We start from the raw sequence: 25,671 nt of genomic DNA, 5'->3' as shown, positions 1-25,671 counted from the left end.
CTGGCCTGGAACAGGGAGCGGCGGGGCTGCCTGGCCAGGGTCTGATGGACAGAGGGTCTGGGCGATGGGCGAGGGGGGTGGATGTGGCCGCCAAGACTGTCTTGTGCTCCATCACGGCACAGCCACAGCAGAAGCAGCTGCCTAGGAAAGGGGGAGACGTGTCCCTAGGAGGACAGAGGATGAAGCAGGTGGGGGGGCATCGTGGTGATGGGCACTGAATTCAGGGCTCATCGCTCGTCCCTCTCCCCACCCCCATAGCCCTCCAGGCCCTGGCACTGAAAGTGACTGGTCTTCATGAGCAGCAGCCTGGGAGAGGGACTGTGAGCCAGCAGCCCTTGTTGTTTCTGACGGGCTTCAAGGAAAGGAAACTTCCCCGCATCAGCAGCAGCAGCAGCAGCAGCAGGGAGAGCTTTAGAACTGCATGCCTGTCCCGGGGCCATGTGTGAAAGAGCAGAACTCGAACCCAGGCCCCTTCAGGGTGTGCCTGCCTGACCTGCCCCATCGTGGAGTTGCACCCATTCCCAACTCTGGGCCTGTGGAGGCTCCTTATGGGGACAGGAGGAACTGGCTGGCAAGTGACTCTGGGGTCTCACCCCCCCAAGTGCTCTGCCTCAGTTCTCCTCTGTGTCTTGGGATTTCTAGGATGTGGGGGGGGGGGGGAGAAGGCAGGAATCTCACTCAAGAGGCTGAGGCTGCAGGGGCCACGCTGGGCAGCTTTGTGGTGCTGCAAAAGGGCTTCTCTGACTGATACAGACGGGGAGGGGCTCAACAGGATCCTGTTCTCAAAGGAGCCAGGGGGGGTGATGAGAAGGGAGAAGCTGGAAGCAGCCAGAGGGCTGGAGGCCAGGAGGGAGGGGGGCTCTCCGGTGGTGTTCCGGGGCAGCTGAAAGACACTGGGAGAGGCCCAGGGTGGACCAGAGCCAGGGAAAGGCTGGACAAGGTTTAGCTCCCCCCCCCCCCCCCCGTGCTGTCTTCCTCAAGCCCCTTCCGGGGTTGTTCCACGGAGGAACCTTCCGCCCCCCCCCCCCCCCGGGGAGATTTCAGCGCTCCATTTTATCCACTTGGGGCTTCAATGCCTATGAATGACTATCACCTGTCACTGAATGGAGGATGAATTCTCTCCCTCCCTCCTCCTGGCGGGCCCCTCTCCTGTTGCTTCTCTGCCCACCCCCCGCCCCCTGTGTGCAGAGACTCAGGCAGACTCCCCTTCACTGTGGATGCTTGCTTAGCCAGGCTGCCTTGTGCCCACCCACCCGGCCTTCTTCCTTCCAGGTTGGTCTTCCGGCTCCTGCCTGCCACCATGCTGGGCACCCTGGCATTGCTGCCCATCCTCCTGGGATGTCTCCATGAAGCCTGGGGGCAAACCTTCCACATGGGGAAGTGCCCAGCCCCACCCGTTCAGGAGGAGTTTGATGTCTCCAAGGTAGGAGGAACACACACACACACACACCAGATCCCAGGGGGCCACTCCCTCAACAGGCACAAGGGTGAGGCGGGGGGGGGGGAGAACTGGTCATCCGGGGCTTAGCAGACCCTCACCAGACCTGCCTTGCTTTGGAGGGGCATGGCCACGCCACCTTCTTGGCCATCTCTCTGTGTTCAGAACAGTAATCTGCTTCTTTCTCTTTAGTATCTGGGGAAATGGTACGTGATCGAAAAGCTGCTGTCAAATTCTGAAAAAAGCGACTGTTTCCAGACAAATTATTCCCGGAAGGAAAATGGGAAGTTTAAAGTGGTGAACAAAGAACTTCTGTAAGTATCTCTGAGGGGAGTGGGGGGTGCAGTGCCATGACTGAGAGAATTGGGGGGGGGGGGGTTGTGCATGTGAGCATGCATGTTCCCTGTCACGGGCTGAGGCCGGGTCAGGCAAAGTCCAGGGGCAGTCCAAGGTCTGTAGCTGGTGAGCAAAGAGGGTCCAAGGCGCCAAAACTGAATCACAGTCCAGGTATCACAGGTCAGAGGTTCAGAAGCCGAAGTCAGGGGGTCCAGAAGTCAAAGCCAAAGTCAGGGAGTCCAGAAGCCAAAGTCAAAAGCCGAAGTGGATGCTAGAACGTCAGGTAAGTGACTAGTTGCTTCCACAAAGCCTCCTCCCAAAGCCCACAGCTATATAGCCCTCTGCTGGCTGTTGCCCATTTGGGCTAATTGCTGGCTCAGAGAGGCAGCCAGGATCCTGCTGAGACTCAATCATCCTCACTCCAGAAGGGCCAGAATCCTTTCAAAACTCACGGCTCAGGGAGCGTCTTGCTCGTGAGCGTGCCGCCCTCCTCCCATCCCTGAGGTCCTGACGAAGGCGGTCATGCACACGAGCCACCCGAGAGGGCGAGGCAGGGGGGCTTGGATCTTCTCCAGCAGGAGGCAGGGGCACTGGTGCAGGTGGCAGGGGCACAGTTTCTTCTGCAGGCTCAGCTTCTTCTGCAGGGTCCCCAGCACCCATGACATTCCCAGCGTGTGGCTGCTGCACTGCCTCCCCAGCCAGCTGCATATCTGCCTGGTGCTTTGGCCCCAGCTGAGGGGCTATGAAGGGGACTCCTGCCCGTCTCATGGGGAGAGTGAGGCTGGGGGCTTCCTCGTCTCTTTCCCTCCCCTGCCCCCTGCACTTCTGGGCCAGAGTGGCTGGCGATTCCCTGCACTGGCCCAGGCACAACCACAGACCCTGGCAGGAGGCCTTCGCAGACAGGCCCGTGGGGATGGGGGGGTTGTGCCACTGGGCCCATTTCCCAGGTCAGGGAGAGGAGGGGGGACTGCCAGGAGCAGGCCGGGGTCAGTTGGCAAGTGGAGCGTTGCCTTTGCCTTGCATTTCACTGATTGGCCTGCTCTTGAAGGGCTCTGCTCCAGCACATTTCCACATTGCAGCTTTGCTCAGTCCGCTCCTGAGAGTCCCCTGTGCTGGAAGTGGGGGCTTTGCACTGTCTCCTGCCTCAGCCTTGAGAGAAGGCACCAAAGAGTGTAGGCAGAGAGTGAGAGAGAGGTCAGGCACAGAAAGCATCCTTCCCTTCCCTTCCCTTTGAAGGAGGCAGCTACTCCTAAGGAGCCGTCTCCTCTGTTTCCGCTTCCTGGTGCCTTCTGTCTTGCAGGCACCCAAAGGAGGTGTGGGATCTCTCCATCTTGCACCAGGGCAGCTGGACGTGCAACCGGCATCCAACACCACCTAGTTAGCTAGAGCAGGTCAACTATCCCTGCCTCCCACCTGCACTCTCCGGCATGTATTTCCTCTGCCAAAAGTTGCTATTAGTTTTCGAGCGAATTGCAGACTCTAAGGCTGCTGCCCCTGCTAGCCCCACTGGGCTGTTTCCTCCTGGTCCCCTGGCAGCACCACGTCCCGAGAAGCCAACATCCTCAGGGGGTCGGACGGTCCTCGGGTGACTTCCCCTTCTCCCTCAGGGCAGGAATCCGGGGTGGGGGCCTTGAGGGGAAGAAGCCCTCCTTTTGGGTCAGCCACACGCAAGAGAGCGCCTGAGCCAGGGAGTGGTTCCTCTCAGCAGCCAGCAAGGCTTGCTTCTCCTTGCCCACCCAGAGCCCCGAGGAGGAGGAGGAGGAGGAGGCCTTCAAGGGGCTGGGGCAACTCCCACCTCCAGACCAATCTCCCCCCCCTCACCCCTACCAGCCGGTAATGGGCCCTTCCTCCCACTCCTCTTGTAGCTCGGACGGCACCATCAACGAGGCGGAGGGGGAAGCCTGGCAAGCCGATCCTGACCAGCCCGCCCAGCTGCACATCAAGTTCCACTGGCGTAAGTGGCCAGAGAGGCCTCTAGAGGGAGGGGGGAGCAGCAGAACAGAGGCTGAGTCCAGTCAGGCCCACCAGACGTGCCCGGATGGAAGGACACCCCCCACCTAGGGTTGCCAAGTCCAATTCAAGAAATATCTGGGGACTTTGGGGGTGGAGCCAGGAGCAAGGGTGTGACAAGCACAATTCAACTCCAAGGGAGTTCCGGCCATCACATTTAAAGGGACTGAACACCTTTTCAATGCCTTCCTTCCATAGGAAATAATGAAGGATAGGGGCACCTTCTTTTGGGGCTCATAGACTTGGACCCCCTGGTCCAATCTTTTTGAAACATGGGAGGTATTTTGGGGAGAGGCACTAGATGCTATACTGAAAATTTGGTGCCTCTATCTCAAAAAACAGCCTCCCCAGAGCCCCCGATACCCACAGATCAATTCCCCATCATTCCCTACGGGAATCGTTCATGGAGGTGCATGATGGCTCTGGGGGCGGGGCTTCCCCCGCCGGCCAGCTGGCTGGGGGAGGGGGGAAGCCTGTAAAAGCGGGGGACCCCCCTCTGGGACCTGGGGACTGGGAAGCCTACCCTCACCCCTGGTCCCTCTGGGTGCCCATTTCTCAGCTTGGGCAAACAGGCTCCAGGAGGACTGGCCGCTGCCCTCAGTCATTTCCCCCTGCCCAGTTCTTCTCCCTAGGTGCACAGCCAGCCCCACAGACCTGGTGGCCCCTCCTCCTCCTTCAGTGGGTGGGGTGGCTGTTGCTCTCCACTGTTCTGCTCACAGCCCCCTTGGAGGACCCGGGACCACCAGTGGCTGGGGGGGGGGTGGAATTAGCGCAGAGCAGCACCATCTCTGCTTCCAAAGGCTGGCTGGCTGGCAGGGCAATGGCCCCACTGATCCAGAGGGCCTGGGGTTTGGGAGGGCACACAGCAAGGGCTTGAGCACCGCTCACCCCACATGGCCACCCACTGGCTGCAAGTCCCCCAGAGGAGGAGGAGGGGGGAGAAAGACTGTTTGGGACAGGTTTGCTTTGCTTCAAAAAGGGACATGAAAGCTGCTCTGCCCCTTCCTTTACAACACAAGAAAGACCCCCCCCCGCCTCATCCCTCCACAGCCATTTGGTACGGCCAGTCAAAAGAAGAAAGGGCGGCATCCTCTGGGGGTGAGAAGCGCCTCCCTGTTGCGCTCTGTTCCAGGGGTGTGAGAACAGGCCTTTGGGCACCACAGTCCCCTTCTGCTCCACAAGTCCTGGTCTCTCTCCCTGCTGCTTCGGCCACAAGGGCTGTGGGTCAGAGGAGGCCTCTGAGCTGCTCCAGCCAGAGGGGGAGGCTGAGGGGGGCGAGGCGGATGGCTCCGAGGCCTAGCAGTGCTCCCTGCTGTGCCCCCCTCCCTCCCAGTGTGTGTGTGTGTGGGGGGGGGGTCCCGGCAGCAGGCCTGCCCTCCTCCCCCCTGACAGGCCCTGCTCTTTCCCCCCAGTCCTGCCTGCCGCCCCCTACAAGGTCATCTCCACGGACTACAACCACTACTCCCTGGTGTACTCCTGCCTGCCTTTCCTCTGGGTCTTCCACATGGACGACGCCTGGATCCTGTCCCGGACCCCCCAGCTGCACCCAGACACCGTGGAGCACCTGAAGGACATCCTCCAGTCCTACGAGATTGACACGGATGGGATGAGGCCCACCAACCAGCTGAACTGCCCCAAGGACATGTAGCGCTGTGCCCAGCTCCCCCGCGGCCCCGCTTGCCCCTGCTGCTTCCCGGCTCTTGGATCCCAAGCAGCGAAGCCCTTACCGACGTGGGCCGCTGCCCCCTCCTCTCTCCACCGCCCTTTGGGGACGCAGAGGTGGGAGGGTGATTGGCTGCTGCCGTCTCCTGTAGCGCTTGAGGGCCTTTCTAGAAGCCTGCCTCTTCCCCGCAGTTGTCTTCAAGTCACTAATTCAAGGGGAGTGCAGGGAAACTAGTCACCCCCCCCCATCCAGCTGCTCTGGGCGATTCCTCAACACAGAACCAGAGGACACCCTGGGAGGCGTGGCTGGGGGAGGGGCTCCACAATTTCTTTTAAAAACCCCATAACTGTGGCCCCCCCTTGTCTCTCCTCCCAGTTTCCCTGAGAAAACACTGCTGGGATACCGAGGCAGGAGACTCCCAGGGTTCCTTTCCTGTGCTTTGGCCCTGGCAGGTGAGGGTGAAGAGCCCAAGAGGTGCCAGGCGTGGGGAAGTCCCTACTGCAAGCAGCACCCCAGATTCCCCTGCCAGGAAACTTCCGGCTACTCGCTCAGAATAAACCAAGCAGTTTGCATGTAGTGCCTGACTTTGCTTGATGTGTTCTCCCTGGGCTGGACTTCGGGATGGGGTCCTCCCAGTGCTGTGCTACCGAGGCAGGAAGCGGCCTGCAAAGCAGAGGCCAAGAGGGGTGTGCCCCCCCTCCCACTTCTGCGCTTTTGGTTCTGCAGCACTCCATACCTCACAGGCAGGGTTCCCTCTAAGCTGAGTTAGCGTGAGCTAGCTCACAGATTGTTAGCCTCCAGCTCACACATTTTGGTCTTAGCTCAGGAAGGATGACCCCAGAGCACAATAATTGATGTAGTCGCTTACAACTTTCATACCAGGAGCTCACAAAGGAGAATTTTTGCTCACAAGACTCTGCAGCTTAGAGGGAACTTTGCTCAGCTATGCTTTGCCCATGACTAGGGATCATTTTGTAGAAAAATAGGTGGTGGAGCTCATTAGCATAACTCATTAGTATATGCTGCCCCCCTTCTGCCAAAAGCAACCCAATGCAAGAAAAGACAGCCCGGAGGGAGCAAGGCCTGCTTGGGCTGGCTAGAGAGCCATGTGTGGATCAAAAGGCCAGCAAGCCACCTGCCACCCAAAATCACAGAAGAACATAAGAGAAGCCATGTTGGATCAGGTCAATGGCCCATCCAGTCATAGAATCATAGAGTTGGAAGGGACCTCCAGGGCCATCTAGTCCAACCCACTGCACAATGCAGGAAACTCACAAACAGCTCCCCCTAAATTCACAGGATCTTCATTGCCGTCAGATGGCCATCTAGACTCTGTTCAAAAACCTCCAAGGAAGGAGAGCCCACCACCTCCCAAGGAGGAAAACTGTTCCACTGAGGAATCACTGTGTCCAACGATTCACATGGTCTGTGACCTGGCTAGGGAAGCACAGTCCAACACTCTGTGTCCAACAGTGGCCAAAAACAAAACAAAAAACCCCAAGTACCATCAGGAGGTTCACAAGTGGGGTTAGAAGCCCTCCCACTGTGCCCCCCCAAGCGCTAAGAATACACAGCATCACTGCCTCAGACAGTTCCAATAATATGCTGGGACTAATAGCCACTGATGGACCTCTGCTCCAGATGTTTATCTAATCCCCTCTTGAAGCTGGCTATGCTTGTAGCTGCCACCACCTCCCGTGGCAGTGAATTCCACACGTTAATCACCCTTTGGGTGAAGAAGGACTTCCTTTTATCCGTTTTAACCTGACTGCTCAGCAATTTCATTGAATGCCCACGAGTTCTTGTATTGTGAGAAAGGGAGAAAAGGACTTATTTCTCTACTTTCTCCATCCCATGCATAACCTTGTAAACCTCTATCATGTCACCCTGCAGTGGTGTGAGTTTCTCCAGGGTTAATGAGGGCTACTGGGAGCTTGACCCTGCTGGCTGGCTGCCTGCTCTCCTAATCCAGGGATGGTTATGCAGCTGCACCTACTATTCAGTGCACAAGGGAGGGAGGTGGGAAGGAGGTGAGGGAACCCTCAGAAAGGTACAGGAGCTGTGCTCCTGTGAGCTCCTGCTGAATTCAAGGGCCTGCCCATGACCCAAATCTTGGATCCACTTTTTTAGAATGGAGGATTTTGTGGTAAGATTCCAGGATTGTGTCTGCCCAGGGAGTCCTGTATTCCAATTCTCACTAGTAGTCGCTTGGCTCCCCTCCCACCCTTTCCTGATGGACCTCTTCCCTGGCCAGGTCACAGACCATGTATCGAAAGCTGGGCTTTCAGTTGTGATATTAGCAGGTGCACGAGTGTCATAGAGTTGGAAGGGGCCTCCAGGGTCATCTAGTCCAACCCCTGCACAGTGCAGGAAATTCACAAATACCTCCCCCCATGCATCCCCATTGACCCCTGAACCATGCCCAGAAGATGGGGGCAGAAAACCCCTTCCAGGACCCCAAACCAAACTGGCCTCACACAGGAAGCTGCTCCGCTCCCTCAGATGGGCAGCAGCAGCTCTCCGGGGCCTCAGGCAGAGGGCCTTTCCCCCCCTCCTCTCCCCTGCAGGGGAGAGGACAAGACAAGGAATGGGGAGGGGGCGGAACTGCTGGACCAGCCCGACGCAGCCTCGCAGCCCTGATTGCACGTGTGTGGCTTGCTTGCAGCCTCCCCCCCGGCCTAGTCTAGGGTTGCCAATCCCCAGGTGGGGGCAGGGGATCACCTAGTTTGGAAGCCCTCCCCCTCGCTTCAGGGTCATCCGAAAGCAGGGTGCGTGGTGGGGTGGAACTGCCTGCTGGGCGCGCCATTATTCCCTAGGGAGACCGATTCCCATAGGGTATAATGGAGAATTGGTCCGTGGGTATCTGGGGCCCTGGGGGGGGGGTGTTGTTTGAGGTAGATGCACCAAATTTGCAGCACAGCATCTGATGCATCTCCTCAAAACACCCGTCAAGTTTCAAAAGGATTGGACCAGGGGCTGCAATTCTATGAGCGCCCAAAGAAGGTGCCCCTCTCCTTCATTCTTCCCAGTGGAGGGAAGGTCTTGCAAAGGCCCTTTAACCCTGGGGGCCAGACCACGCTTTGCAGTTCAAGGGGGCTCCTGGCTCCACCCCCAAAGCCCCAGATGTCCCCGGGTGGGCCTTGGCCCCGCCTCTGCCCTTCCGCCCCGCCCCCAGCCACAGGGCTCCTCCCTCTCTCTCCCCAGGGGCGGGGCAGGCGGAGGCGGGACGAGAGGGGGCGGAGCCAGCGGCAGAGGGGGGAGGAGGCCCCGCAGCCTGTCAAGCAGCCACGCCCCGTCGCAGGCTCCGCCCCCTCCCCGCGAACGAACTCTGCGCAGGCGCGCTTTCTCCCGGCGCCCGGAGGCCACGCCCCTGCTTGTGACGCCCGCGCCGCGCCCCTACCGCCCCGCCCGACGCGCCTCGGCAGTCTGCGCTTGCGCGGCGTGGTGGGCGTGGCGGCGGCGTGCGCGTGCGCAGTAGGGTGCGGTGCGGTGCCGGCGCAAGGGTCGGGCGGGGCCTGGCCTGGCCTGGCGGGGCGGCCGCGATGGATGCGGCGAAGGCGGCGTCGGGCTCCGGAAGGCCCGTCAAAGGCATCCTCAAGAACCGCTCCAGCAGCGGCACAAGCACCGCCAGCGGCGCCGGACTCTCCCTGGGCAGCGCCGAAAGCCGCCCCAACCTGCCCTCCTCCAGCCCCGGCCTCCTCCGGCGACTCTACCCCTCCGCCTCCTCCGAAGCCTCCCCGCGGCGCCCCGAAGACCCCAGAGCCGCAGCCCCACCGGGTGAGCCCCCCGCCCGGGAGATCCCCAGGCCCCGCCTGGAGGGTGGCATCCCACGACCCTCCTGAGCCAGGGAGGAAGGAAGGAGGACCTGGACCCTCCCCCCTCCAGCCCCACCCCCGTGGATCAGCCCCTCTACACTCAGCCCGGGAGATCCCAGGCCCCGCCTGGAGGGTGGCATCCCCGCCCCTCCTGAGCCAGGAAGGAAGGAGGGCCTGGACCCCCTCCAGCTGCCCCCTCCCCAGGCTCAGCCCGGAGATCTCCAGGCCCCGCCTGGAGGATGGCATGCCATGCCCCTCCTGAGCCAGAAAGGAGGGCCTGAACCCTCCCCCTCCAGCCCCACCCCGTGGGTCAGCCCCCTCTGCACAGCCCGGGAGATCCCCAGGCCCCGCCTGGAGGGTGGCATCCCCGCCCCTCCTGAGCCAGGGAGGAAGGAAGGAGGGCCTGGACCCTCCCCCTCCAGCCCCACCCCCGTGGGTCAGCCCCCTCTGCACAGCCCGGGAGATCCCAGGCCCCGCCTGGAGGGTGGCATCCCCCGCCCCTCCTGAGCCAGGGAGGGAGGAAGGAGGGGCCTGGACCCTCCCCCTCCAGACCCACCCCCCCTGGGTCAGCCCCCTCTGCACAGCCCGGGAGATCCCCAGGCCCCGCCTGGAGGGTGGCATCCCACGCCCCTCCTGAGCCAGGAAGAAAGGAGGGCCTGGACCCTCCCCCTCCAGCCCCACCCCCGCGTGGGTCAGCCCAGAGATCCCCAGGCCCCGCCTGGAGGGTGGCATCCCCGCCCCTCCTGAGCCAGGAAGGAAGGAGGACCTGGACCCTCCCCCTCCAGCCCCACCCCCGTGGGTCAGCCCCCTCTACACTCAGCCCAGGAGATCCCAGGCCCCGCCTGGAGGGTGGCATCCCACACCCCTCCTGAGCCAGGGAGGAAGGAGGGCCTGGACCTCCCCCTCCAGCCCCACCCCCATGGGTCAGCCCCGGAGAGATCCCCAGGCCCCGCCTGGGAGGATGGCATGCCATGCCCCTCCTGAGCCAGAAAGGAGGGCCTGAACCCTCCCCCTCCAGCCCCACCCCGTGGGTCAGCCCCCTCTGCACAGCCCGGGAGATCCCCATGCCCCGCCTGGAGGGTGGCATCCCACGCCCCTCCTGAGCCAGGGAGAGAAGGAGGGCCTGGACCTCCCCCTCCAGCCCCACCCCCATGGGTCAGCCCGCTCTGCACAGCCCGGGAGATCCCCAGGCCCCGCCTGGAGGGTGGCATCCCACGCCCCTCCTGAGCCAGGAAGAAAGGAGGGCCTGGACCCTCCCCCTCCAGCCCCACCCCCGTGGGTCAGCCCCGGAGATCCCCAGGCCCCGCCTGGAGGGTGGCATCCCCGCCCCTCCTGAGCCAGGAAGGAAGGAGGACCTGACCCTCCCCCTCCAGCCCCACCCCCGTGGGTCAGCCCCCTCTACACTCAGCCCGGGAGATCCCCAGGCCCCGCCTGGAGGGTGGCATCCCACACCCCTCCTAGCCAGGAGGAAGGAGGGCCTGGACCTCCCCCTCCAGCCCCACCCCCATGGGTCAGCCCCGGAGATCCCCAGGCCCCGCCTGGAGGATGGCATGCCATGCCCCTCCTGAGCCAGAAAGGAGGGCCTGAACCCTCCCCCTCCAGCCCCACCCCGTGGGTCAGCCCCCTCTGCACAGCCCGGGAGATCCCCATGCCCCGCCTGGAGGGTGGCATCCCACGCCCCTCCTGAGCCAGGGAGGAAGGAGGGCCTGGACCTCCCCCTCCAGCCCCACCCCCATGGGTCAGCCCGCTCTGCACAGCCCGGGAGATCCCCAGGCCCCGCCTGGAGGATGGAATCCCACAACCCTCCTGAGCCAGGGAGGAAGGAAGGAGGGCCTGGACCCTCCAGCCCCACCCCCGTGGGTCAGCCCCGGAGATCCCCAGGCCCCGCCTGGAGGGTGGCATCCCGCGCCCCTCCTGAGCCAGGAAGGAAGGAGGGCCTGGACCCCCTCCAGCTGCCCCCTCCCCAGGCTCAGCCCGGGAGATCTCCGGGCCCCGCCTGGAGGATGGCATGCCATGCCCCTCCTGAGCCAGAAAGGAGGGCCTGAACCCTCCCCCTCCAGCCCCACCCCCGTGGGTCAGCCCCCTCTGCACAGCCCGGGAGATCCCCAGGCCCCGCCTGGAGGGTGGCATCCCATGCCCTTCCTGAGCCAGGGAGGAAGGAGGGCCTGAACCCTCCCCCTCCAGCCCCACCCCTGTGGGTCAGCCCCCTCTGCACAGCCCGGGAGATCCCCAGGCCCCGCCTGGAGGGTGGCATCCCATGCCCCTCCTGAGCCAGGGAGGAAGGAGGGCCTGAACCCTTCCCCTCCAGCCCCGTGGGTCAGCCCCCTCTACACTCAGCCTGGGAGATCCCCAGGCCCCGCCTGGAGGGTGGCATCCCACGCCTCTCCTGAGCCAGGAAGGAAGGAGGGCCTGAACCCTTCCCCTCCAGCCCCACCCCCGTGGGTGAGCCCCCTCTGCACATCCAGGGAGATCCCCAGGCCCCGCCTGGAGGGTGGCATCCCACGCTCCTCCTGAGCCAGGGAGGAAGGAGGGCCTGGACCCTCCCCCTCCAGCTGCCCCCTCCCCTCCCCAGACTCAGCCTGGGAGATCCCCAGGCCCCGCCTGGAGGGTGGCATCCCACGCCCCTCCTGAGCCAGGGAGGAAGGAAGGAGGGCCTGGACCCTTCCCCTTCCCCTCCAGCCCCACCCCCGTGGGTGAGCCCCCTCCCCTCTGCAGACTCAGCCCGGGAGATCCCCAGGCCCACCCTGGAGGGTGGCATCCCCATGCCCCTCCTGAGCCAGGGAGGAAGGAGGGCCTGGACCCTCCCCCTCCAGCTGCCCCCTCCCCAGGCTCAGCCCGGGAGATCTCCGGGCCCCGCCTGGAGGATGGCATGCCATGCCCCTCCTGAGCCAGAAAGGAGGGCCTGAACCCTCCCCCTCCAGCTCCACCCCGTGGGTCAGCCCCCTCTGCACAGCCCGGGAGATCCCCAGGCCCCGCCTGGAGGGTGGCATCCCATGCCCCTCAGCCAGGGAGGAAGGAGGGCCTGAACCCTCCCTCTCCAGCCCCACCCCCGTGAGTCAGCCCCGGAGATCCCCAGGCCCCGCCTGGAGGGTGGCATCCCGCGCCCCTCCTGAGCCAGGAAGGAAGGAGGGCCTGGACCCCCTCCAGCTGCCCCCTCCCCAGGCTCAGCCCGGGAGATCTCCGGGCCCCGCCTGGAGGATGGCATGCCATGCCCCTCCTGAGCCAGAAAGGAGGGCCTGAACCCTCCCCCTCCAGCCCCACCCCCGTGGGTCAGCCCCCTCTGCACAGCCCGGGAGATCCCCAGGCCCCGCCTGGAGGGTGGCATCCCATGCCCTTCCTGAGCCAGGGAGGAAGGAGGGCCTGAACCCTCCCCCTCCAGCCCCACCCCTGTGGGTCAGCCCCCTCTGCACAGCCCGGGAGATCCCCAGGCCCCGCCTGGAGGGTGGCATCCCATGCCCCTCCTGAGCCAGGGAGGAAGGAGGGCCTGGACCCACCCCCTCCAGCCCCATGGGTCAGCCCCCTCTACACTCAGCCTGGGAGATCCCCAGGCCCCGCCTGGAGGGTGGCATCCCACGCCTCTCCTGAGCCAGGAAGGAAGGAGGGCCTGGATCCTTCCCCTCCAGCCCCACCCCTGTGGGTGAGCCCCCTCCCCTCTGCAGACTCAGCCCGGGAGATCCCCAGGCCCACCCTGGAGGGTGGCATCCCCATGCCCCTCCTGAGCCAGGGAGGAAGGAAGGAGGGCCTGGACCCTCCCCCTCCAGCTGCCCCCTCCCCTCCCCAGACTCAGCCTGGGAGATCCCCAGGCCCTGCCTGGAGGGTGGCATCCCACGCCCCTCCTGAGCCAGGGAGGAAGGAAGGAGGGCCTGGACCCTCCCCCTCCAGCTGCCTCCTCCCCAGACTCAGCCTGGGAGATCTCCAGGCCCTGCCTGGAGGATGGCATCCCCATGCCCCTCCTGAGTGGGAAAGGAAGGAAGTCGGGTCTGCCCCCTCCTTCCCTGTCCCTCCGAACAGCCAAATGGTCCCCAAAACTGGTGGGAGGGGGCTTTTGGTCTCTCTGGCTGCCTGTGAGGCTGTGGGCTCTGAGGATGGAAGGAGGCGGGCAGGTGGACTCATGGATACAACCCCCCCCTTCCCTTGCAGCAAGAAGAGCCAGAAGTGGGATGAGATGAACATCTTGGCCACCTATCACCCGCCTGGCAAGGACTACGGCTTGATGAAGATAGACGAGCCCAGCACACCCTACCACAGGTACCCTCAGTTGGGCCACCACCTGCCCTTCAAGGATAGGCGAGAGGCTGCCCGTGCCGTAGCTGGTTGGAGCACGAGGGTTGAGAGGGAACAGGGCACCATGCTGAGGATAAGGGGAATGTGCCCTCAGAAGGGCCCTCTTCTTCGGTTGGTGAGCGGGTATCCTTTCGTGCCAAGGAACCATCCCTGGGCAGGGGGAGAGGGGGGGTCTTGGTAGTTGGTGATTCGATCCTTAAGCAAGTAGACAGCTGGGTGGCAAAACCCCGTGCTGACCGTATGGTGACTTGCCTGCCTGGTGAGAAGGTAGCGGACATTACGGGTGTAGTAGATAGACAGTGCTGGGGAGGAGCCTGTGTTCGTGGTGCATGTTGGCACCAACAATGTGGGGAAATGCAGTCGTGAGGTCCTGGAGGAAAAATTTAGGCTGCTAGGCGGGAGGACCTCCAAGGGCAGGATCTCCAAGGTAGCCTTCTCAGAAGTGCTGCCTGTTTCACATGCAGGGCTGGAGAGACAGGCACAAATTAGAAGTCTCAATGTGTGGATGAGATGATGGTGTAAGGAGGAAGGGTTTAAGTTGTTTGGCACTGGGATGCTTTCTGGAACAAGAGGGAGCTGTACAAAAAAGATGGGCTCCACTTGTCCTCGGATGGAACCAGGCTGCTGGTGCTTAAAATCAAAAAGGTGGCAGAGCAGTTTTTAAACGAAATCTTGGGGGAAAGCCGACAGGAGATGAAATGTCTCTGGTTCGGGAGGACTCATGTCAAAGAGATGAAGGGTTAGCTGTTACTTTTCTACCAGATCAGAGTTGTCCACTGAGATGGTGACAAAGAGAATGGACTGCCTGCCAGAGTCTCGAGGCGGCAGGAGGAAGGCGGTGGGCCTAGCTTGCCTGGGAAATTATAGATGTTTGTACGCAAATGCTAGAAGTCTTCAAAGTAAAATTGGTGAGCTGGAATGTTTAGTGTTGGGAGAAAACAGAGACATTGTGGGAATTTCAGAAACTTGGTGGAATGAGGAGAATCAGTGGGACACGGTGATTCCTGGATATAAGTTATATCGGAAGGATAGGGTGGGAAGGGTTGGAGGGGGGGTGGCGCTGTGTGTCAGAGAGGGCATTCGGTCCAGTAAGACTGAGGTCAGAGAATTAGATTCCCTTCTAGAAATGTTTTGGGTTGAAATAGAGGGCCAAAAAGGAAATTTAACTATGGGAGTTTGTTATGATGGAAAGCTTAAAGATAGTGGCTAGACATAAAAACTGTGTCATCATAGGTGATTTTAACTACCCGCAGATTGATTGGGTCAATATGTGTTCTGGTCGAGAGAAAGAGACTGAGTTTCTAGATGCTCTCAATGACTGTGCTATGGAGCAGATGGTCTCAGAACCTACCAGGGGTGGGGCGATCCTGGATTTGGTCCTAAGTAATGCCCAAGACTTGGTGAGAGATGTACAAGTGATTGCACCGCTTGGGAGCAGTGACCATAATGTTATTGATTTCACCATTTGTATAAATAGGGAATTGCCCCAAAAGACCAGCACAACCATGTTTAACTTTAAAAGGGGTAAATTCTCTGAGATGAGGAGGCATGTGAAGAGGAAACTGAAAGGAAAGGTAAATACAGTCAAAACCCTTGGGGAAGCTTGGAGGCTATTTAAAAATACAATCCTAGAAGCTCAGATAAAATATATACCACAAATTAGGAAAGGTACAAACAGGTATAAGAGAAGGCCTGCATGGTTAACAAACAAAGTAATGGAAGCTGTAAAAGGTAAGAAGGACTCCTTTAAGCAGTGGAAAGCTAATCCAAGTGAGATTAATAAAAGGGAACACAGGCAGTGGCAGATCAAATGCAAGACTCTGATCAGGCAGACAAAAAGGGACTATGAGGAGCATATTGTGAAAAGCATAAAGACCAACAATAGAAATTTCTTCAAATATATTAGAAGCAGGAAACCAGCCAGGGAGGCAGTGGGGCCCTTGGATGACCAAGGGGTCAAAGGATTACTGAAGGAGGATAGGGAAATGGCTGAGAAGCTGAATGCATTTTTTGCCTCCGTTTTCACTGTGGAAGATGAGAAGTGTTTGCCTGCTCCAGAACCACTTATATTGGAAGGGGTGTTGAAAGACCTTAGTCAGATTGAGGTGACGAGAGAAGAGGTCCTACAACTGATGGATGAATTAAAAACTAAGTCACCAGGTCCGTATGGCATACATCCAAGAGTTCTGAAAGAACTCAAAGTTGAACTTTTGGATCTTCTGAAAAAAATTTGTAATATTTCATTAAAATCTGCCTCCGTTCCTGAGGACTGGAAGGTAGCAAATGTCACCCCCATCTTTAAAAAGGGTTCCAGAGGAGATTCGGGAAACTACAGGCCAGTCAGTCTGACTTCAATACCGGAAAAATTGGTAGAAACCATTATCAAGGACAGAATGAGTAGGCACATTGATGAACACGTTCATAAATGATTTGGAGTTGGGAGTGAGCAGTGAAGTGGCCAAGTTTGCAGATGACACTAAATTGTTCAGGGTGGTGAGAACCAGAGAGGATTGTGAGGAACTCCAAAGAGATCTGTTGAGGCTGGGTGAGTGGGCATCAACGTGGCAGATGCGGTTCAATGTGGCCAAGTGCAAAGTAATGCACATTGGGGCCAAGAATCCCAGCTATAAATACAAGTTGATGGGGCGTGAACTGGCAGAGACTGACCAAGAGAGAGATCTTGGGGTCGTGGTAGATAACTCACTGAAATTGTCAAGACAGTGTGCGATTGCAATAAAAAAGGCCAACGCCATGCTGGGAATTATTAGGAAGGGAATTGAAAACAAATCAGCCAGTATCACAATGCCCCTGTATAAATCGATGGTGCGGTCCCATTTGGAGTACTGTGTGCAATTCTGGTCACCGCACCTCAAAAAGGATATCATAGCATTGGAAAAAGTGCAGAAAAGGGCAACTAGAATGATTAAAGGTTTGGAACACTTTCCCTACGAAGAAAGGTTAAAACGTTTGGGGCTCTTTAGCTTGGAGAAACGTCGACTGCAGGGTGACATGATAGAGGTTTACAAGATAATGCATGGGATGGAGAAGGTAGAGAAAGAAGTACTTTTCTCCCTTTCTCACAATACAAGAACTCGTGGGCATTCAATGAAATTGCTGAGCAGTTGGGTTAGAATGGATAAAAGGAAGTCCTTCTTCACCCAAAGGGTGATTCACACGTGGAATTCACTGCCCCGGGAGGTTGTGGCGGCTACAAGCATAGACAGCTTCAAGAGGGGGTTAGATAAAAATATGGAGCAGAGGTCCATCAGTGGCTATTAGCCACAGTATGTGTGTGTGTGTCTCTATATATACATATATATAATTTTTTTGGCCTCACCCACACATCCCCAGCCCGCCAGGACAACCTTTACGGCTCCTGTGGTTTAGTCTTGTCAGTATCCTTCAGGGAGACCAAAGCTAAACATAGGAATGTGGCCAGAGGTACCCAAGCTGGATTGATGAGAGAGATTTTATCTACAGAAGATCTCACAAAAATACCCCTGCTAATATCAGCTTCCGGTTCAGCCAGCTCTGCCTAAGCATTGCCCAGCTACATGCTGTTTTGAATGACTGAACTAGGTGAGGTTCTGCTGATGCTGTGACAGCAGAAAGGAAAGATTTCTTCACTGCCAGCTCAGAGGCTATCTTTAAAATGAGCTCTCCAAATGCTCCCTTTCTGATTCAGTTTGAGTCTTCTTCCATCCAGTTTGAGTCTTCCATCTTCTTTCCTGTCTTGAAAGTCTTCCAGCCTTTTTAGCTCAGCCGTAAACAAAGCCCCAAACTCTTCAGCCTTTCCCAGAGGGAAGCTGCTCCAGCACCTTGAATATCTTGGTGGCCGCCTTCTGTAGTTTTTCCAGCTTTGCAGTACACTTTCTGAGATATGATGAGCAGCGCAGTACACGGCATGTAGCATTCCTGGTGTGGGTGCAACACAGCCGTACACCCAGGACATTACGATCCTGGCAGCCTCTTCCCTGATCATCCCCAGCATGGAGCTTGCCTTTTTCATAAGCTGCCACATGGTGGGTTGCCGTTTTCATTGGGCTATGAGTTGTAGCCCCAGAATCTCTCCCAGTATTGGTCTCAGGCAATTCACAGTTCAGTACCTGTCAGCATAACATTTACAGCTACGACTTTTGTTCCCAACATTGTACTTTACTTGCCATGTTATTGTTCACTCACACAGATTAGAGAAATCCTCTTGTGCCTCTTCAGACTCTGCTTTGGTCTTCAGCAGCTGAAATGGTTTGGCTGCTCCAGTGCTCATCCCCAGCTCCAAATCATTACCGATCCTTGCGGAACCTGCTGCTTTGCTTCCCTCCACTGTAAAAACTGCCGCTCTCTTCCTGCTTGCTCAGCCTTCTTTCATTCCTGAGAGGAGTCGCTGTCTTTTTCCTTGACTGATAAACTTCATCGTACTTCGTGGGGGACTGACTTTGATAAAAGAATATCACGCCTCCTGAATTGCCCTTGTCCTGGTACTTGTTCACTACGTTTCTCAAAGCCCTCCAAACGGTTGGCAGATGCCATGCGGATTCTGCTGCTACCGCCGCCGCCCTTCCAGCACCAGTCTTGTTAGGCCGCATCTGCCCAGAAGCACCGACCTTATACAAAGAGACGGTGATGGTTCTTGGCGATGGGAGCCTGAAGAGGAGCAAATGGCTCTCCAGATGCAAGAAAGAGTGGCAGCTTCCCATCGCCTCACAAAGTCCTTGATTCCTGGGCCACCCCATCCCCAGCCCCACTCTTGAGGCGAGGGGTAGGTGGGGGCTCTGCTCTTTGGTCCAGGGTCAGTTGGCCAGAATGCCTAGAGAGGTCACATTTCCGGAAATTTTGAAGCAGGGGAGGGGGGGGAGAGATTTTTGTCTAGTTTTTTCCAGAAAAACACAAAAAAAATTTGGGGAAATTGAAATATATGCAAAATTTACTTACTGCCCTGTCAAACTTAATTTTACCGCTTTTTTCTAAATTTGGTGACACTTTGAACTGTATTTAGGAAATTACTCAATGGGAAGTGTCAAATGTTTAATAAATAGTTTCAAAATTAATACTGCTGTTGTTTGCTCTTGTGTGTGTATGTGGGGTGGGATGCAGTTGCCCTACAACAGGACTAGGGTGAAGAGCCAGTTTGCTGTAGTGGTTAGGACTCTTTATCTGGGAGAACTGGGTTTGATTCCCCACTCCTTCACTTGCACCTGCTGGAATGGCCTTGGGTCAGCCAGAGCTCTTGTAGGAGTTGTCCTTGAAAGAGCTCTCTGTCCCACCCACCTCACAGGATGTCTGTTGTGGGGGGGAAGGTAGATTGTGACCTCTCTGAGACTCTGAGATTCAGAGTATAGGGCGGGATATAAATCCAGTATCTTCTCTATGTGACACAAAATGATCCCATAAGCATGCTTAGTTGTTGAAGGGCCAGATAGAGAAGGGTGTGAAGACTGTTCAGAGTGAGGCTTTGGTTGTACCAGTAGCTGGAAAATGAAAACCGAGCCTTACCCTGTTGTGCAGCAGAAGAGAGCATGGCAGATTTGACTTCTTGTTGGATCTTACACATCTGTTTCTAAGATCAGATATTGGCAGCCACTAGGATTATGTGTGCTAAAGATGTCTGAAACCCTTGTGTTTCCCTTGGTGTTCTATAATGTGCACAACCAGTTTTCCCCAGCAAATAATTCATGGTGTTTACTTTTCAGCGCCTTTTAAAAAAAAAGTTCTGGGGCTCATTTCCTGCCCCTTTGGAAAGGGGGTTTTCAATGTCAGATCTTTAAACTTCTCTAGCTTTAGTTTTGTTTTGTTTTGCATTGGATCAAGGATTGATTTGTCCCAGGTTGCAAATTTCTGTTGGCTCCCTTGGTTTTTATTTTTTAGCAGTTATTGTAGTTACAGATTTTTTTTTCTTATGTGTATTTTTGTTTTGTGTACTGCTATGGGGACCATCAGAGGACCCCTTGAAACAAGAATGTGGAACTTTTTTTTTGGCTTTTGATATGTGCAGTTTCCAGCACCAGTTGATAGTATTTTTGTTTCTCTCTCGTTAGCATGGTGGGAGATGATGAAGATGCTGGCAGTGACACGGAGTGCAGCCCAGGCCTGACTGCAGACGTGCTGGCTAAAAAGTAAGTGCGACGGCTTGATCAAGGTGAATCAGAGGCTCTTTCTTCACCCCTGCCACATCTCTGGCTCCCGGGACTGGCTCTTTGCTTTGTGTCTGGGTGCTCATTGGATGTTTGTGCTGAGGGAGGCTCCTCCTCTTTTCCTGTCTCTGCTGGGGGCCACTTTGACCAGGGATCCTGGAGGGGGTCATTGGGGCTGTGTGTGGGGGGGGGGAGGGAGGGGGTACTTTTGAAATTCCTGGATTGTGCAGGGGGCTGGACTGGATGGCTCTGGAGGTCCCGTCCAACTCTGTGATTCTATGATCCCTTCTTGGGATGAATTCACCTGCTTTCATGGCTCAAGGCTTACTTATATGTGCAGGGAAGGGCTGCATCAGTGCTCAGTTGTCATGGCCCTTTCTGAGACACTCAGGGAAATGCTGATGGCCACTTCGGCTTCAGGAAGCAATTTCGTCCAGAGGGTTTTCTTTCTTTCTTTCTTTTTGCCAACTAGGCATGGAGCAGGGGTCATTGGGTGTGTCTGGGGAGGAGGTATTTCCTGCATCATGCAGGGGGTTGGACTAGTTGACCTGGAGCTCCCTTCTAACTCTTAAGATACTTTGGAAAAGGTGAACTGCATTTGCCTGCCTTTTTCCCTGGGACTTGCCCAGTCCCAGCAGCTGCTCTCCTGCCTAGCCACAGCTTCACTTCTTTCCCCGCTGTTCTTTTGCCAGTTGTTTTCTGAACAAGTTTGCATCTCAGCCAGAAGAGCAGTGACAGCCCCCTGGCTTGCAGTCCTTAAACGCAGCCTTCGCGTAATCTGGGAGCCCCATTCCACCCCCTCTGGCTGTGAAGCCCACATGGCTGCAGAATTGTTTCTCTTCAGATCCTGATTTCTGTTTGGTACTCTCTCTCTGCACACAAGGACTCTCAGCAAGCTTGTGGTCCTGTAAGCCCTGAGGAGGAATGAAGAATCCTTGAACCTGGCTGGGACTGGCTTCTTTGTACATCTGTGTCGAGCTGGAAACAAGACTCTGTTGGGAAGGAGAGGAGAGGGCTTGTTTGAGGCAGGGGTGAGGTCGCCCACTGGGGTGGTGATGTTCAGGATCCTGGCTGATGGGTCCTGTGGGAAGCCTGCCATAGGGAATATGGAGCAGGACCTGCTGCGCTTTTGGTTATGCTTCACCTCAAAGCTGGCTATTTCCCCCCTGTGACTAGAACAGCAGCCATCGGTACAGAGCTGGAAGGGGTCTCAAGGGTCATCTAGTCCAACTCCCTGTACAGTGCAGGAAATACACGACTGCTGTCCCCAGTGACCCCTGCTCGATGCCCAGAGGAAGGCAGAAAATCTCCAGGAGCCCTGGACCGATCCAGCCTGGAGGAAAATCCCCTCCTGGCCCCCCAAATGGGCATGCAAGAAAGGCCTCCCCCCTCCCTGCTCTCCCTCTCGCCGGGAGCCTCGAACACCATCTCTGCCTTCTTAAGGGCTTGGGATTCGCTTTAAGAGGTTAAGCTTGTGCTGAAAAAACCCCCACCTTACTGTAATTGATTTTTCAAAAAAAATCTAGTATAAACAAATCCAAAGGACACCGATATCACTGTCTTGCATAACAACTGCTTTGCTTCTGGTTTCTGATTGGAAGCTGCTTGATTGTGTGTCTGCGCTTGTGTGTGTGGAAGAGAGAGAGAGTCGCTGCCCTCGTGTGGTCTGGGCAGCTCCTTTGGCCCTTGGGGTGGGATTGGGGTCCAGCTGGAATGGCCTGCTTCTTCCCTCGGCCTGCATTGTGCCAGGAGCTGTGTCCGTCTTGTGATGTGTTTGTGCAGGTTAGCAGCTGCAGCAGATGGGAAGGGACCGAAGATCTTTGCTCAACAAGAGAGCAGTGATGAGGAGGAAGATGAGGAAGAGCTGACTCCAGAAGAGCTCGGTAGGTCTTGCCTTCTTGTTGGCTGCTGTGCGAGGGCAGGAGGGAGACAGCAAGCAGGGGCCTAGAATGCACCGTGTGTTCTGGAGACAAAAGATGCAGGAACTTGGGGTCGCTCCAGCTCTTCCCTGACACCTTTCCAAACAGTCTGAACTCTTGCTTGTGATGTCATTTGCAGTATTTTGCTTTTTCACAGCTGGCTTTTCTTTTAGCTAAGAACATGAGGAGGCAGGTTGCATGCAGAACAGCCTTCCCTTAACATTCACAACAAGGATGGTGAGAGGCAAATTGGGAAATTGTGGTCAGTCTTTGGCATGTGAATTCACACTTGCCTCCTTGTCCAGTTTCCAGCCATCTTCCTGTCGTATAGCGTCTGGGCAGCCTGGGTTCAGATCCTTCCTGCCTGGCCTACCTCAGAGGATTGTTTTGAGGATAGAATGGGGAAGGCAGACCCATGCAGGCCCTTCCGGAAAGAACGGCAGGGTTGGTGCTAGTGCTCTTGGAGAGCAGGCAGGGCTGGGGAGGGGCGGGGTCTGTGCTGTGAGGATATGGAGCTCTGCAGGTTCAGCAGCATGTGGCTGAAGCGTGGCTCTTTTGGGAGTCCCAAAGGCTTAGACCGACATGTGCTCGTTGCCTCACTCCTGCACATCTGAGCAGAAAATTGGCCAGCCAGTTCCCAAAGTGGTTCTGCGCGGGAGTGGGGCCTGTCGGTGCACATGATTGTGTTGTTCACGCATTCGCACTGCACACCTGGCAGAGTCTGGCTTCCGTTGTTGTCTTTCCCCTCCACAAAGTCTGGAGCTGTGTCCCTGGGAGTTCCCTCCTCATGCTGTTCTCAAGAGAGCCCTGGAGGGGGGCACAGGTGAGGCGGAGAGGCAGTGAGCGGAGGCAGGGTCTCCAGCTTCACCTTAATGATCGGAGTTCCTTTCAGAAGCATCGCAGAGCCTCTCTGTGGGGCTGGCTCTGGAGCTGTTACAGCCCGCAAAGCCTGGGGAAATGGACGTCTGAGCCTCCTTTTGACTTGACGACTGTTTGCTTCGGGTTGCATTGTCCTTGGCCTTTGGGGAGGAAGAGCTGAGAGCTAGAAGGGCGTGCCCAGATGCCCACCTGTTGAAGGCCCCCTCTAGCCACCTCTCTTTCTCCTCCAGCTCAGGGCTCAGCAGGCAGCTGGAAGGGGACATGAACTGGGTGTGTGTGTGGGGGGGGGGAGCTGTGAATAGCTCTGCCTCCTCTTAGAGGGTCAGCCATGGCTTTGGGGGGGGTGTTAGTCGGCTAGGAGACGCCATGATTGAATATTTGTGTCTGCAGAAAAAAAGAGGCAGTTTGAAATGAAGAGGAAGATGCACTACAACGAGGCTCAGAACATCAAGCTGGCCAGGCAGCTGATCGAGAAGGAGCTGCGGGGGGATTCAGCCAATGAAGGTGAGGAGGAAGAGGAGGATGAAGAGATGGCGGATGCAGCAGGCTCAGAGCGAAGGAGCCCAGGACTTGGTGAGCTCTTTTCCTCTAAGCGTGTGCAATTGGTCAGGCCCAGAGAGAATTCCCCCGAGGCTGGCTGGCTGGCAGGGACTCATTTCCAGGCTGCTCGGGGCTGGCAGAATCCTGTTGAGCTCCTGGCCCAGATTCTTCCAGCCTCTCTCAGCCTGTGTTGCCCAAGTGTCTGGGCATCGCTTTTGGTTCTGCCGGAGCAGGAGTTGGCATCCAACCAGGTCTTTGCATCATAAGAACATGAGAAGCCCTGTTGGATCTGGCCAGTGGCCCTTCCAGTCCAACACTCTGGGTCACTCAGGGACCATCAGGAGGTCCACCAGCAGGGCCAGGATACTAGAAGCCCTCCCACTGTGTCCCCCCCAGCACCAAGAATACAGAGCACCACTGCCCCAGACAGAGAGTTCCATCAATACACACCCACTCTCTGGGCAACTGAGCTGTCTGTTCTAGCCTGCTTTGCCCCTTTCCCTCTGAGCTGGAGGTGAGAGCTAAACCTTCGGCATTCCCTGCTATTTCCCCTGGAAGGCAGACCGAGGGTTTGTGGAGTTGGGCAGAATGCACAGAAGTCCCTCCCTGCAGCTCGGAGGCAGCATGTGCACACCTGAGCCTGGCTGGCGGCTGCTTCCTGACACCTCCCCCCTTTCACGTTTGTATTTGCGTTCCAGATGCAGCACCCCGCAACCGGAATGTATCCTTCTGCTTCACCTTTAATTGAGCCTCTTGTGTCTCTAGTGCTCGTTTTCTTGCGAGCCCCTCCCTTGTTGCCAGCCCTCCCCTCACCCTGGCTGGGAGCACATCCCTGGCATGAATAAATGGAGCACTTTCTCTGGACCAGTTGATGGGTGGACCTCTGTTTGTTGCTGCTGCTGCTGCTTCTGGCGGTGGCTGGTGGGGGCGGGGCTTCCAAGGCAAGGGAGGCCATTGGCTGCCTCCACGCCACGGCCTGGTATGTCTCGGCAGCCTCCCACCCAAAGACTAGCCGGGGCTGAGCTCTGGCCTCCAGCCCACGGCCTCGTGATCCAGCCCTGCTGCTCGGCACAGAGGGAGGGGAAGCTGCGCTTGGGGGGGGGGATTGTGCTGCATTGCCTTTGCATGGCCTGGCCTTGGCACTGCACCCTTCTGAGCCTGGAAATGGATGCATTTTGTTCGTCAGAAGTGAACATGAGTCGGGAAGCTGGGCTGGAGTTGGCATTGATGAAAAGGCCTGTGGAAACCACACAGATGCCCAGAGCAGCATGGTGGGTGGGAGGGAGGGAGGTTCCAGCTGGCCAGAGGGGGAGCGGCTCCGCTGTGGCCTGCTGGTCATTCCTCTCAGCTGGCCAGTGGCTGCAGAGGCACAGCGGGGGCCTCCTGGCTGTCACTTTGGCAGGACTTCAGCTAGAGAAGGGGGCAGCCCAGCTTTCTGGACATGTGGGGAAAAGCTCGGTGGACTAAGGCTGCATTGGGCTGAAGAAGGACGTCTATGAAAAAGCCCCCATGGGGGGGAGGAGGAGAGGACTCCTGGGCGCTTGCTTGCTGTCTCTTGGATCTTCATTCCATGCCCAAGCAATGTGGGCTGTCAGTTTAACCTGTCCATAGCCAGCTCGGTTGTGTGCTGGAGGAGCCAGGAGCAGAGGCTCTTGTCAGGTGGGCAGGTTTGGGGTCCTCGATCAGCAGAGGCTGAGATTTCCCAGTAGCCAGGCCTTTGCTGGGAGCGGAGGGGAAGGTCAGGCTCTGCTTGGTGCTGGGAGGAGGGGCTGCTGAGCTGCTCCAGACCTCCCTGGGATGCCTCTCAGGCTGGGGGCGGAGGTCTCAGCTGGTGAGGGTGAGGTGTGCCCTTTGGTCCTGTGCCAGTGTCTGAATGGCTGGCTCCTGAATGCTGCTGAGGTGCGTGGAGTCAACCGGGGGCGGCATTTTTGTTGGGGAATGACTTAGAAAGCAGTCTTTGGAGCTGCTGAGTTGGCAGCCGAGGCCTTGTCCTCAGGATTCTGTGCTCTGCTCAGTGGCGTTCAACATTTAGGAATGAAATCAGCCGTCTTTGGGGTGTTGGGGGAGGAGGAGAAGGAGGAGGGGAGGTCATCCATGTGCTGCTGTCTGAGCCTCCAGAAGTGGCCCTCTGGGTTCTGAGCCAGAGTCTGGGGGTGGGGTGGTCAAACGGCAGAGGGAGAAAAGTGCGGCAGCTGGATCTGGACCATACGGAGGCCATGAGGGGCTGGAAGACGGGTGTCCTGGGGGGATTCCCTTGTTCTCCCAGTTAGCGGAATGTTAGGAGTGCTCCTTGATTTAGGTCTGTCTTGTTCTTGAGAAGCAGCTTGAGGTGGTTGTGTCAGGAGCCCTTCCTTTCAGCTGCATCTTGTGCAGAAATCATTTTTGGTTCTAGGTGCAGCCAGGCTGCCTGTGCGAATCCATGCTACTGGAAACTTCTGCTGGACTACTGCTATGCTCTCAGTGGAGGGCTGCCCTTAAAGATAGCTTGGAAACTTCAATGAGGGTCAAACGTGGCTCATAGCAAGGACTGGCCGCATCCTGCTGATTTCAGGTTGTTGCTCTCGGTTGCCTGTTTGTTTGAAATGCAGTGGAGCGTGCTGACTCAAGGCCGTAAAGCTTTTCATGAGCCACGTGTTTATTTATCCCATTTATATCC

The 25,671-nt window shown here is 57.4% G+C and overlaps 2 protein-coding genes across 2 annotated transcripts; both read left to right on the top strand.

The window, feature by feature from the left end:
• The first annotated feature begins 1,272 nt into the window (after positions 1 to 1,272).
• APOD (apolipoprotein D) lies at positions 1,273 to 6,023 on the top strand. The gene is made up of 4 exons (XM_060240949.1): positions 1,273 to 1,423; positions 1,631 to 1,752; positions 3,640 to 3,728; positions 5,197 to 6,023. The coding sequence occupies exons 1-4, from the start codon at positions 1,301 to 1,303 to the stop codon at positions 5,430 to 5,432; spliced, it is 570 nt and encodes a 189-aa protein (XP_060096932.1). The 5' UTR covers positions 1,273 to 1,300; the 3' UTR covers positions 5,433 to 6,023.
• Positions 6,024 to 13,395: 7,372 nt separating this feature from the next.
• On the top strand, positions 13,396 to 23,882 carry PPP1R2 (protein phosphatase 1 regulatory inhibitor subunit 2). Its single transcript, XM_060240947.1, has 5 exons — positions 13,396 to 13,510; positions 19,582 to 19,659; positions 21,460 to 21,560; positions 22,866 to 23,048; positions 23,714 to 23,882. The coding sequence occupies exons 1-5, from the start codon at positions 13,428 to 13,430 to the stop codon at positions 23,761 to 23,763; spliced, it is 495 nt and encodes a 164-aa protein (XP_060096930.1). The 5' UTR covers positions 13,396 to 13,427; the 3' UTR covers positions 23,764 to 23,882.
• The last annotated feature ends 1,789 nt before the right edge of the window (positions 23,883 to 25,671 follow it).

Source organism: Heteronotia binoei, chromosome 6 (genome assembly GCF_032191835.1).
Source record: "Heteronotia binoei isolate CCM8104 ecotype False Entrance Well chromosome 6, APGP_CSIRO_Hbin_v1, whole genome shotgun sequence".
NCBI classification, from domain to species: domain Eukaryota; kingdom Metazoa; phylum Chordata; class Lepidosauria; order Squamata; family Gekkonidae; genus Heteronotia; species Heteronotia binoei.
The sequence above is the reverse complement of the archived record's forward strand: the minus strand, read 5'-3'. Positions and strand labels throughout refer to the sequence as shown.